At 42.9% G+C, this 13,106-nt stretch overlaps 1 protein-coding gene across 1 annotated transcript in view; it reads right to left on the bottom strand.

Moving 5' to 3' along the window:
• Positions 1-10,181: 10,181 nt before the first annotated feature.
• LOC104294534 (ovostatin-like) overlaps positions 10,182-13,106 on the bottom strand; it is a 30,063-nt gene continuing 27,138 nt past the window's right edge. Inside the window, exons 33-35 of the mRNA XM_009894146.1 lie at positions 12,575-12,646; positions 11,223-11,325; positions 10,182-10,234 (exon numbers count right to left, since the gene is read on the bottom strand). Of these exons, the coding sequence (XP_009892448.1) occupies positions 10,182-10,234; positions 11,223-11,325; positions 12,575-12,646 (228 nt within the window). The remainder of the gene's footprint in view (positions 10,235-11,222; positions 11,326-12,574; positions 12,647-13,106) is intronic.

Genomic DNA, 13,106 nt, shown 5'->3' on the forward strand with positions numbered 1-13,106 from the left:
GCGTAATTCCAAAAATACAGCTAGTTAAGCCCTCTCCTCTGGTGGGACAACTAGGCTGGCTCCATGCTCCCTCCCTAAACCTCCCATGCTAGCAAGCAGCTCGTGGCTGGTACAGAGAAATCTTCTTGTCTACCAAAAGCTGACACAAGATGCACATGATGTTGCCATCTATTTGCTCTTCTGGCTATGAGAAATGTTCTTGAGGCTAAACTAGCTCTCTCTAGCTTGCTGAAGACTGCCAAACCCATTTTCTGACCTTTCAGCCTCTGAGGAAAATCTTAACCCTTTGTTTCTATTTCACAGCTATGCACAACTCTTCTCTCTTCTAGGCTGTAAATTCTGCACTCTGTATGTAGAAGCATTTGCTTTAAGTTCGGGTGGCAACTTCTGCCAGTCACATGTAGAAAGAAGTAGCTGTCTGCGGCTTTCATATTGCAATGGCTTTTCTCTGCTTTATGGAAAGACTGCTTTTTGATTTCATTCTGCAGAAATGCCTCACAAATATATTGTAACAGCAGATTTATAAGTGTTCTATGCTTCGTTAGTCCCTCTTGTTTTCCTCTCCTTCTTTCCACTAGTTTACGGTGGAGTATCCTTCCCTGGCTGGTTGCCCATCTTCTCTGAAGTGATTTGAGAGGGGTCATCCAGGAGTTTTGCTTCCCCTTGGCATCTCAGCCATCAGACTACAGAGCCTACAAGGGCTTTAGTGACATAGTTGTACCCCTAAAGTCCTTTTGTGGAGTTGCAGCCACTGTTGACATAACTGATCTGAATCATCTCTCTGAACAGCAGGTTGGGCTCTCTGTGAGAGGGGAACTGTGGAAGAGCAATGTTTTTACCTGCTTCTTTGGACATGGTTACACGAATGCAGCTTTGTGTTATGGACCTGGGCCAAATGAAACACCACTTCACCAGGCTTTCTGCTTCATTTCTCAGACATATTTTTTGGGGGGAAATGCTGTATGGCTGTTCCAGCTGCTCTGAGAAGGGAAGCGTGGATCTTGGTGTAGTCATTTCAAGGCTGTAAAATGGTGTTTTCAGAACCAAGAGACCACAGAAGATGAATCTAAGAAATGACACAACTGTAAGAGATACTACCTCTTCTCATTCTTTTCAAGTTTGTCTTGTGTGTAGGCATGATATTGCTAGGTCTCAAATGTGAAAAAGATCATGGACATAGGAGTCTCTTGCAACTGGTTGATAACACCAAATGTTGTAGGCTACAGTCCCTTTGTGAGTACGAGAGCATCACTTTGAGCTTTTTGTCGTTGACCAACGTCTAGCTTCTAAATCCAGTATTTCTTTATTGCTGCAAAGCCTTTTTCTTTCCACCATGACATACCAGAAATTGAACTTGTTCCCGACACATTATGGGAGGCATGCAAATGCTATTCAGAGCCTGCAGCTTTCTCTCCCTTTATCTGTTATTATTATCTACTTGGCAGCACAACAATACTCTTGTGTTACCCGGTATATTAATTGCACTACTTTAAGGATGCCCCCTAGGGAGAGCCTGTTTGTGCCTTCAACCCCTGACCTTATGCCTGAAAAGTTGTTTTGGATTCGTTCCCCACACATAAAGGTTCTTTCTGCTTCATCTCCAGTGATAATATATTCTGTATATTGAACTACTGAGCACTCTACAGAACAAGGTAGAGGATGTGTCCTTGATGAAGAGCTATCATTCTTATTATCTTCTATTATCTTTCTAAACAGTTGAGGCTTCTGAGTTGGCTCAGGGCAAACAAGCTGGCCTCAGGCAAACAGGGAGTCAGAGAAAGTCCTCATTGCATAGTCTTCCCTTTTAAAGAACTATGTGTTTTTTAAGGCTACTGCTTCATAAATGACCAGTACTAGGCAAAACTGTCTACTGGAGAGCACTGGGTGGAGATGAGGGAGTGACTGGAGCACCACATCCATGTCTAATGTCACCCCTAGATGCTAGCCCAAGGTGAGCACAAGCACTTTGCTATTATGTAAAGCAGTGGCAGAGTCCTGGCTGTTTACGCCTCTGAGGAAAGCCTCCAGCATCTCTCCTGTCATGTTCCCATGGACTGAAGCAGATGGATCCCATAGGAACTGCTGGAAGAAGTGAAAGCAGATGGGTGACCTTTTCTCACATGGAAAGTTAAAGGGAAGGTTTTCATGGTATTTTTAAGGTTTTTGAGCATCTTTCTAACTATAGCAATCAGTGTAAGAAAACGTGACCCAGCTGACTTCTTTTTAAGACAGAGCGTGTCAATTGGGAACAAAACTTGAGGACACGTGTGGCTGTGACAGCAGAGCCCGTCCTACCAGTCCTGTGTAGGGGCTCAGCAGACTCCGAATTCTGCCAAAACCCAGGGAGGTGGAGAAGAAGGTTCATACTGGCTTCGGTAGGATCCAGACTCTAGAAATGGATGGGCACAGCAACACCGAAGCCCATGAGAGGCAGTTCCCTGAAGCTGTGCTGAACAGACAGAATCTGTGTGATGTGCGCTCTGGCTGCATGGGCGGCTGTACCCCAGGAACTGCTCTGAGTTCAGAATGCTCTAATGTTGCTTCATTCAAGATACAGCGAGGATAAAAAAGTAAAGTCACAGTGAATCTTGTTGCTTTATCTGACAAAAATAAAATGCAGGAGCAGCTAGGCACTGTAGCACATCCCCCATGTGTGCTCTCTGTATAGCCTCCACCATGCAAGGCCTCAGCCTCACATAACACTTTGCTGGCTTCTTGGGCACTTTGCTGGCTTCTGGAGTCTTCTGGCTTCCCTTTGCTCTGACTTTCAGTCATTCTTTTTTCTTGCAGTATATACCAACAGGCTTATAGTTCTTTAAGCTATTTTGCGATCCCTCCACTGACACACTGGCAGGACTTTATATTCCTCGAAGAGAGAGAAAAGGTCCAAGTAACCCCATCACACCAGAAAAAGTCTGGAATTAGTTTGAAAATAATTATTTAGCAAGTCTGCTAGTCATAACTTGTGTCCAAGACTGACTACAAATCATGATGCATGTTTCCAGAAATGTACCTAACATCAGAACACAGTGACCAGTTTATTACTGCAATTGTTGAAAGGTTGAAATTTTTCTGAATACCTTTGGTAATTCATTCCATCACTTTATGTAGGGGCTGGCTTCTTCTGATAATCAAAGATAAGAGTCACGTACATCCAAGAAACAAGCAAGAAGCTACCCCAGATCATTTTATTTAGCTTCAGTGCTGTATGTCTTCTTCCTCGGTTTCACCTAGTCTTCCTGGGATACATAACTATGAAGGCTAGGGGCATGTATAGTTTCACTATTCCCACTGTTTACAGGATCATGTCTCAGATCATGCTAGTCCGTGTCATCGCTGTTTGAGGTAAAAACAGTAGGAGCGTAACTCAAACAATGCTAAGTTGCTGAATCCCCTCCAAGCATTCACATTCAACCAAACCAAGTGTCAACAAGAATGAAAAAAATCATGAGACAACAATAAAAAAAAGTCATGATAGATGACTACAGCAAGGAATAAAGGTTAAAGGAAAGAAAAACTGCAACTTAATTGTTGGAGACAAGCTGCAGAAATCAAGAAGAGTGAAACAGGGCAAGTAATGCTGCATATGTTTGCTCTGGGACAGGCTACTGAGCAGGGCAAATCTATTGGCCATGAGTTCAGCAGAGCCTCTGGCACTGACTGAGAGCTTCCACAAGGTGCTGAAGGTTTCATGCTGCCGGTCACTGAGTTGGAAGCATTTCTTGAAGTCTTACCTGGAAACCAGATGTTGCTGCTAAAAGGGTCAGTCTACCATTTAGGCTTTTAAACAGGCAGACCATTTCAAGGACTTGTTTTGATAGGAAAATGTACATACACAGAAGACTAGTGCTTGTGTTCAAGCTAAAGAACTGAGTGTAAACATACTGTATTTGGTGAAAATATTTGGCATTTTTGGAGATGGGAGCTGACCTTTACCATTATGTCTGATGATTGATTCACATGATCCTCAGAACTCAGTATCTGAAGTTCCTGTCAATTGTTACATCTTTTCATCTGGAAATTTAACAAGAAAATTCTTTGGCTCAGGTTTTCACATATTTATTGCAGTCTCAAAGAGCAGTGAGGATTACTGCACCTTCCCAGTGCTTTAGGTGGAAAAAAGGTCTTCACGGGTGTTGTTGCAGGAAACAGGCTGCAAAAAACATGAAAACAAGCCTTTTTATTGACTGACTGAGATAGGACCCAAAAGCTGCATCCTCAGCTTGTGGAAAAGGATGACCTTAACATGGCTTCTACTGACCTGTCTGAAACATCAAGAATGAGAACCCTCCCGCATTCCCATATTGATCTCTCAGGCTTATGTGGCTTTTCTGGAGATTTCTTCTGGTAGAGTACCTGCTCTGCATCTTTTGTCTATTCTTTACTTCACGACTTCAATGAAGATTTTCATCAGTTCTTTCCACAAGAAGGAGTTCCCCTTTGGTAAGGCAATGCTAAGGGTTGGGGCACTCAGCCATGTAGAGAAATGAAACACATAAGGAAAGAAATTGTAGTGTACAACTGACTGAACAACAGCAAGGTGTCATGCTTGTTACTGCATGTGACAGGTTTCTGCTGTAGTCTGCTGTGCAACATCTAATTTTTTACATCATTTAAAAATTGAGAGTTTCTTATGGAGTTCATAAATCAATTCTATGCAAAATTTCTTTGGTAGTGACATGTAAGGGGGAAGAACGTGAAAAAGCATAACATGGAAGTAGCCAAATTTCTCAAATTTACTGCAGGGGTTAGAGAAATATACACAGGCATATCACAGTGAACCCAGGCCAAACAGCCTCAAAGCTCCATTTTTACCTCCAGCAAGCAAATAAAATCAAAATCTTGATGCAGTGAGAGTGTGGGACACAGTTCAACTTGTCTGACTTGCATTGAGGTTAAGCAAACTCCTGAGATCCTGCATCAGCAATTTCACATGATGCAAGCTCCATGAGAAAAAATTTGGGTCACTAGTTGTACTGGAGGTAAAAGAGTTATAGAGGTAAAAGAAGGCTATAAAATGCAGATTTTGCTAGATACTGCTGGCATTGTCCCAGCCACTCCCTCTCAGCCTAGTGTTTTGGAAATTTGTAGCAAAACTTAAATGCTGCACTTTTGAAAGAATCTGCGTTTCATATCAGCTTCCATCTGACCAGGCTTGCAGTAGCCATTCACTGGAATGGCATTAAACAAAGGCTTTTGTTTAGCAGGAGGCTGAGTGTACACAGCTGAAGAAAGTGGGTTGAACTAGCTTGACTGACCCCTCTTGAAGCTCACACAATCTTTTCTGCTGACAGGGATGGGAGAGCAAGGGGGAGTTTGGGGTCACTGAAAAGCAGCTTCTCACCTAACATCTTCAGAATCATAGCTCAGCACGTGTCTGTCTATAGCAAAAGTCACCCAGAGGTCCCATGCAAATATGAAAACACTGCTTTTAGTGTGACTTTTTGGGTCAAGCACTGTGCTCAGGGTGTGCTTCTGATGGGAACAGAAATGCTGGGGATAGGACCTCTGGGTTTTGAGCAGAATTGGAAGAGGTGAAAACCATTCACCTCACAGCATCCTGTACTCAAAACATCATTCTGCTTTCAAAAGGTAGAAACTCTCATCAATTGCACTGCATGGAATTCCACCAGAATTGTCAGGGAAGAAACTACTCCCATCCCTCAATAAAGCAAAGATTAAATTCAATCCAAAGAAAGCAGAGAACTCCATTCCATCTAAAGGAAAGCACTCAAAAATATTGATGGCATGACATGTGCTCATAAATGCTGTTTTATGCATCAGTCTGCCCCTTCAGGCTCACCTGCATGCACAGTGCTACCACAGGAAAAGCTGCTATATGCCTGATGCTTTCAAATGCCAGGTGGTGTATCTAGAAATCTGAGAGAGATGTCAGAGCTTGGGGTCAGGTTCTCGAGGGTGTTAAGACACTTAGCTCACATCAGCCAGGATCTAAATTCATAAAGAGCCTTAGGGTCCTATGCCCAAATCCTCAGCTGTTTAGAGCAATTGTACAGCTGTTTCCCCAGGTTTCCTAGCTCCTGACATTCCTGAATTGCTGAAGTCTGCTCTTTTGCCTGGATCCCAGTGCCACTCTCAAGCTGAACACCCTCCTGCTATCTGATCTGCAGAAACTCTTCCCCTATCTCAGGACTTCTCCAAATGCACACAAAAGGCAGCCAGGAAGAGAATTCTGGGTGTTGTTACATGTGCTTGCACCTCCACCGGGCTAGCCATCCAGTGGTAAGGGTGTTTGTCTGTGATAGAAATTATTTGTGAAGTCCCCTGTCTTTTTGGATGCAAGACCCGAGTCTGTGGGTGACTTAAGAGTCGGAGTAGCTGCTGGTGAAACAGACTATGGACATGTCTAAGTAGGCCAGTTAGTTAAACTCCAGATTTCAGTTTGTTCCTGTCTTCCCCACCCAGATATGGGCAGAAGGATTTGGATTTGTCTGCATCTGTTGATGCATGACCAAGCAGAGACAGCTGGGACATACCCAGAGCTATTCTTTGGCCTCAGTGTATGGAAACATCTCCACAGAGAAGACTGTGGAAATGGCTGAAATTTGAGACCCAGCAGATACTGGGACATTGTGGTCCCTAGGTGTTTAATTGTTTGGAAGACTGGGTTAATTTTAGAAGCTTTATGTTTTAAGAGCACAGTTCAAATTACATACAGCTACAACTTCATAGGACATGTCAGGAAAATAGAAATGGATTTCCAAGAAGAAGGAAAGGAGGGACTTTCGTATGACTAGAAATGCCACAGTTCAGTCTATTTCGCATTCTAGATAGTACCTGGTATTGGGGAACCACAGCAGGGAGGCAAGACACACTCCCATTACCACCTTTGTGATCTGAGCAGTCAGAGACCAGAGCTCTGTGCCATTGTTAAGTTGGGTCACGACATTGTCTTTAGGTCCATAAACACAAAGAGGCAAATTATAGCGATGGTAATGAAGACTTACCCTGTTGCTGGGGTTTTGGATGGAGAAGGGGAGAGACCCAAGACTTGTTACAAGAAGTCGAAGTAGAGACCACAGTTGTAACTCTAAGCAGGAGGCACTCAGCACACGGAGAGGCAGGGCTGTGCTGTGAGAAGCTAAGTAGGGGTAGGAGGTGGATTGCTGACACATTGCCTGCTTAGCTTTCTGCAAAAGCTCCCGGGATTTGCAGCATGGTGCTCTGGTGTAGCTCAGCTGTGTCCATGCCTTGCTGAAAGGCACAGTGCATTTTTTCTTGCCTGCTTCCTACTGCTTCGCTGACCACGTGGTAAACATGTTCAAGCAGGTAGAAGGAAGAAACTTACTTTTTCCCACTAAATCTTGTCATTTTCAGGTTGGGTCCCTGTCTCTGACCTGCTCTGTGTGGGGTCAAGCTAAGCACCACTCTAAGGGTCAGGAGAGCATGGATGAGAGCAAAGGCAAAAAAGGGTGAGCAGGACCAAGACTATGCTGTTCAACACCACCTACCTGTTAGGCTGGCTTAACTGCAACATGATTTGGGGTCCCAGAGGTCTGGGGTCCCATCAGTACCTTCTCTAGAAAAACCTTCTATTCTCTAGGAAGTTGTAGCCACCTGCCTTTGGCTTTTATCCATGAAGGTGCCTGAGCAGAGGTTGGTTCACAAGGACTGTCCAAGACAAGATCAGTGACTGTTTTTGCATCCCCACAGCCCCTTCACTCACTGGCAAGGTTTGTAGTGAAGGGTATTGTATTTAACTAAACCAAAGACAGCTGTAATAACCCAAGTCATGTTGGAGGACAGGAATCTTGCTCATCTGAACTTGCAGAAAACTGAGCAACAAGCCAAGAAATACCTGTACTGGGAGTAACAGATTGATGAGTAGGCTCCTTGTCTGTAGGTATGTGTACATATGCATATGTTAATGTGTGACTCAGAGGAGAAATCCCCCTACAGAAAAATATTGCTTCGCACAATGTGGCTTGAAGTTCAGCATAGACAGTCCCCAGCATTGCGCTTTTGTTGGTGAGGGACAAGTGGCACACTATTATCCTGGATGCAGCAAGAAAGCTGATGTCAATAAGCCTTTGCTGACCTTTAGGCTTTGGGCTCTGAGATTTTATCTCAGTGGAAATACTGGGTGCTAAATCACTTTATAGTTCTTTTTTCAAAGTATGTAAAAGTTGGTGAAAGGCATAAAGAACAAAAGACGTTGGTTTGGAGAAGATAGGCTATATTTTTACTGCTTTCATGTAAAATGCCCTTAATTTCTTTCTCTCCCACCCCTTGGGTCTTTCCTTAGGGAACAACCTGGATGACTGCCTTTTACAATGCAGTGAAGGACTTGTTCATGACTGCATTTGGCTGCAAGGAGGACTGACAGCAGTAAGTGCAGTGCAGACCTGATGTATGGGTCGACCTGCAGATCTGGATGTCTTCTGTTGCCTGAGTCATGCATCTCGATATGCTCAGGGTTGTACCTCATCTTACAGAGCTTGCATCCCTCAGGCCAGTGCTGAGGTCGTGGGAAGACAGTGAAGATTCTTCCTTTGTAACTGTCTACTGCTCAGAGTTGCAGGTTTCTACTGGGTGGTTGTGCTTAGAATAGGAGGTTTCAGTTGGTGTCCTCCATAGGTTCTTTCCAAACCATCATTTATGTGCTTCTACAGCTTCCAAACTTCTTTTATATCTTTCTGGGATTACACTGAGCCTGTGGGTCTCTGTCATGGCTGCCCCTTAGCACAAAGGTTCCCACATTGCTTAGTGCAGTAGGATTAGTTTCACTTGAGCCATCTCTGGGCAAGCCTGACACCCTACCGAACAGTGCTCTCTGCGTGTACAGAGGGCTGCTCCTCTCCTACCACCTCCTGTGCTCTTGTGTGGTCTGCCTCACAGCAGGCACATTGCTGTTGAGTAAAGTGTGTGTAGGAATTAAAATCTGCTTTGAGAAGCCCATTTTCATGATAAATAAGCTAGTCTCTTCCAAGACTGTAACTAGGACTACGTCTAAAAACCTGACTGAAGAAACAGCAGCTCAGTGATATGATTCAATTGGCAGATGTCTGCTCAGATTGTTATGGATATGTGGTTGATATCTGTGTCCTTCCACCGGTGTGTTCTGGTCAGGACAAAGGTCATGTCAGGTCACTGCAGACTGTGAGAGACAGTAGCCGCAGTGTGTGGCTGTCTGCTGTACCTGTTCACTAAATGCAGAAAGCGCAACAGGAAATTTCTTGTACTTTGCCACCCCATCATAAGCTCCTTGTGGCTCTCTTTATTTTTCCCTCCCTCCAAATCTGCTCGGTTTTCTCCCTCCAAGGGCTCCACTAGATCCACCATTCCTCCCTAGCCCCTTTTCAAAGAGTTTCTGTGCTACAGCTGTATAGTTTCTCCTATCATTACGCTTTGGGTAGAAAGCTTCCATCACATATGCCGGGGCCCCAACTCTGTCTTTGCCACATGTCACTGATGTCAGGATGTCACTGTCATTGATTGACCTGTCCAAGGTATGAATTTTTTAGCTTATGAAATACCTTACAGCATCCAGTTCTAGATACAACAGGGAGCGGAGACTGGGACAAACAGCATTGCCAATCAGAAGGTTTTATTAAAAAGATCAGTAAAATGAGATGTTAATCTGAAGAAAAACTTTCTTTCTAAATAGAGGGGAAAATTGCATAGAAGTTGTTTTCCTGTGACTAGAATTCTGGCATCTGTACATGTTCAGTTTCAATCACTGAAAAAGGTGAGGATCAAAGTAATTTCTTCAGAATCATCCTGCGGGATAAATGGAAAGGCCAAAATAAATAAAATCTACACAAGCAGCAGCAGATTATTCTCCTAATCTTGTATTTCTTAAGAGGAATCTGTGGCCAAGAATACACATTTCAGGAGTTTGCTTTTACAGAAGTCTCCCACTGGAGTATATGTCACGAGTTTCCGAAAAGATGGATGATTATGGTTAACAATTGCACAGTATCTCCCTTGTTAGGAAAAGCACTTTATCTGGAGTTTCTGATCCACACTGACCCCAAGTTCTTTTGAAGTGTGGGCCAGAATCGGTCATTCTGATCTGCTGCAATTTGGACTTTGCTTATTCCTCATTCTTCTATGTGCTTTTCATTGCCCTCCCAGAAACAACCAAGTCTCTTATCCTCTTCTTCCTTTGCTTTCCTGATACCTTCTGAACCATCACCTCTTCTGGCACATATCCGATTTCAGTTGGAAGGCGGGGAGCAGGGCATTTTGTATTCTGCAAGGGCATATTCATCTGAAAAGAAGAAATGAAGATGACATTTGCATGACAGTGAGAAATCATTCTGACCCCAGTCCATGTGCAACTGTGATTAACACATTATGAACCAGAAAACATTTGATAGATTTTGTGGTAGTCTTCCAGTTGTCAAAGCACCCACTTGCAGGGGTGCACAGAAAGAGCCCAAGGCACTCCTCTGGGCATGTTTATCAGGACGCATAATTGCTGCGACTATGCAAGATGTGGATCAGGTAGCAGAACATGCACTCCGGGGTCAATTCTCTGGATACTGCTGTTAATCTGCTAGGGTGCAGTTCCCAAAGGTTGTGCCAAGCTTGAGAAAAGCATGGGGGAACCTGAGCCACGGTTTTGATAACACAAGTTCCACAAGTGAGTAATATCTGATGCAACTGCAGTTCCTTGAGGCCAGATCGAGTAAGGTGGTCAGGCACTTAATTTTCTAGTTAGGGGCTTAAGCTCCTCTTGAGTTCAGTGGGACTGTCATTCCTACTTAAGTATTTAAATTCCACTAAGAAAGAGTTCTTTGACTTGCTGGCTACTATGGCAATATAAAGCTGAAATCTGAGATAACGCAGATCAGGGAAGTCAGGAACACTGCCACCTTTGAGTGATGGATTGTAACCATTGTGTTCAAACTATAGAACCACAGGGGAAACACACTTTTTTCTGTATGTAGTTTGTAAGAAAGCAACTCCTGACATATCACTTTCTGATCTGCTTGATGTTGAAACGAAGCAAGAAATGACAAGACGGGAGGCAGAAACTGTCTATGCTCTGCAAACTCTTTGCAGTTGAGTAATCAAAAGCAGAATAATTGCTAACTTTCTCTCCACTTGTCTCTCCTGAGAAACAAAGGCAGCAGAAAAGTTAAGAGAAGCTTGCACAGAGAGAGCAAGGGAAAATCCACTATCCACACCTTGTAAATGTCGAGATCAATACTTTGATTTCACAGGTTTTGCTCAGGTGTACGGAGGTCACCTACCTGTTTCATAGTAATCATACATGTGTACTGGGACTGGTTTGATGTCTGAGACAGGCAGGCTTTGCTCCACACTGAAGGAGAAGTTGATTTCCTTCTGGGAGACCTGGAATTGACAAGACAAGAAAACGCATCAGACTTTTTCTTTTCATATCTACTCCTGAGGCTAAGGTTGAACAGATGCATTTCTGGGTCAGACTGGGTGACAAAGTGCCATTCTACAGTTCTCTCCAGATTTCAAACTTGATGTCAAATCAGATAATTGTTTAAAATCTGTTTCTAAATCTGTTTTGTTGCTAAAATTGTGTGCTCTTATTTTTCTTCTTCTTCGTATTTCCATTGCCAGTTACCCCAACCATTCCCGGGTTACTGCAGCTTTCAGCACATCATCAGCATTCATCCTGTCATTGAAAGCTGCTGTTAGTTTCTTTCTTTGCCCTTTCCCAGCTAAAATCACCTTCAGCACTGCTATGAATCTTCTCCCCACTTTTCTCTCTTTAATCACTTTGAACTCAAGATTTCCATCTTCCCTTGTGGTTCTCTTCCTCATTCCACATTCTGGCAGCCAAATGTTCCAAACTTTCCTCCTTACTCATCTTCCTCATCTTCTCAAGCTTTCTCTTGCATGCCTGGGATTGTGCCCCTGTTCTCTTCTTCCTTTGTCCTTGTTTTTACCCTGCTGATCTGTTTAAAGGAATGGAGCCATGGACAGCGGCTCTGGAGAACTTTCTGCATCACTGGTGCCCTGCTGGGTAAACTTCTCACATGCTCTGTGAATTCAGGTTACTGACTCCAATCTTCCATATTAGAACCTTGGAAACCAACTAATAAAAACTCCTGTTTGAGAAGTAGCTATCAGTACTATGTCTTTTTGCTTCCTCTCTCATTGCCTTCTTGGTATTTTAAGATCCCTTGTGTTTTGATTTTCATCTTTTTCCTCTCTCATTCCCTTTATTAATGTTATTGTTGTGGGAGGACTTCTTTTCATAAAGAAATCTCTCTAAAAGGGAGGGGATAATACTGAAACACTCTCAGATCAACTGATGAGAACCGTCCCTTAGAGGCTGAGGAATATTATGTAGACCAGGCAATTTTGCAATATAGACTGCAACTTAGCTATGTTTGTGAAATACTATTTAATCATACAACATTCTTCACAAAAAGTAATAACAAACGCATCTCTTCACTGTAGATTACAACTACTGTGTATATATATTTGATGTTGGACCGAATGAAGTCCCTTTACATCTTTAAGACATGTGTATTGTTAATCTGTTATTAATGAGATTTTTCTTTTATCAGTCTGTTTTAAACTTCCAATTTAATAAAACCAGTAAGAAACCTCCCAAACTTACCTTCTGAAGGTAGAAAAGTATGTGGTTGTTCTTGATGTCTACACGATCCACAACAGAATTCTGGTACTGGAGCTTTAAATCAGGCAAATGATAGCAATGTTAACATAGAAGACTTGCCAAGGAGACTTACATATTCGATAGCAAAATATGTTTTAAGGAGCTGCCACGCTCCTCTTGTGCCACCCTGCCATCTCGTGGCCAAAATAAGAAATGCAAGTTGAGTATTTTCATAACGTGACAAGCGCAAACCAATCACAAGTCAGCTTTGGTGAACCGGATTTTTATCGTTAACTTAAGAGTGCTCTCATTTCACTCAGAATTTGCAATTACACGACCATTTCTGCTCTGCCTCAGTAATGCCTTACTAGTCCATTCTATATTTTAAAAGACAAAAGGTTTTTTAAAAAAATTAGAACAGCATAAAAGCAAAATTATTTTACTATAAAAATACACAATATTCCAAATATTAAAAACCAGCTATTTTTTCTCAAGTACATAGAAAGAGGAGTAGGATGGCAAACAGTGTAACGTC

Source organism: Charadrius vociferus, unplaced genomic scaffold, assembly GCF_000708025.1.
Source record: "Charadrius vociferus isolate BGI_N301 unplaced genomic scaffold, ASM70802v2 scaffold561, whole genome shotgun sequence".
In the NCBI taxonomy this organism is placed as follows: Eukaryota; Metazoa; Chordata; class Aves; order Charadriiformes; family Charadriidae; genus Charadrius; species Charadrius vociferus.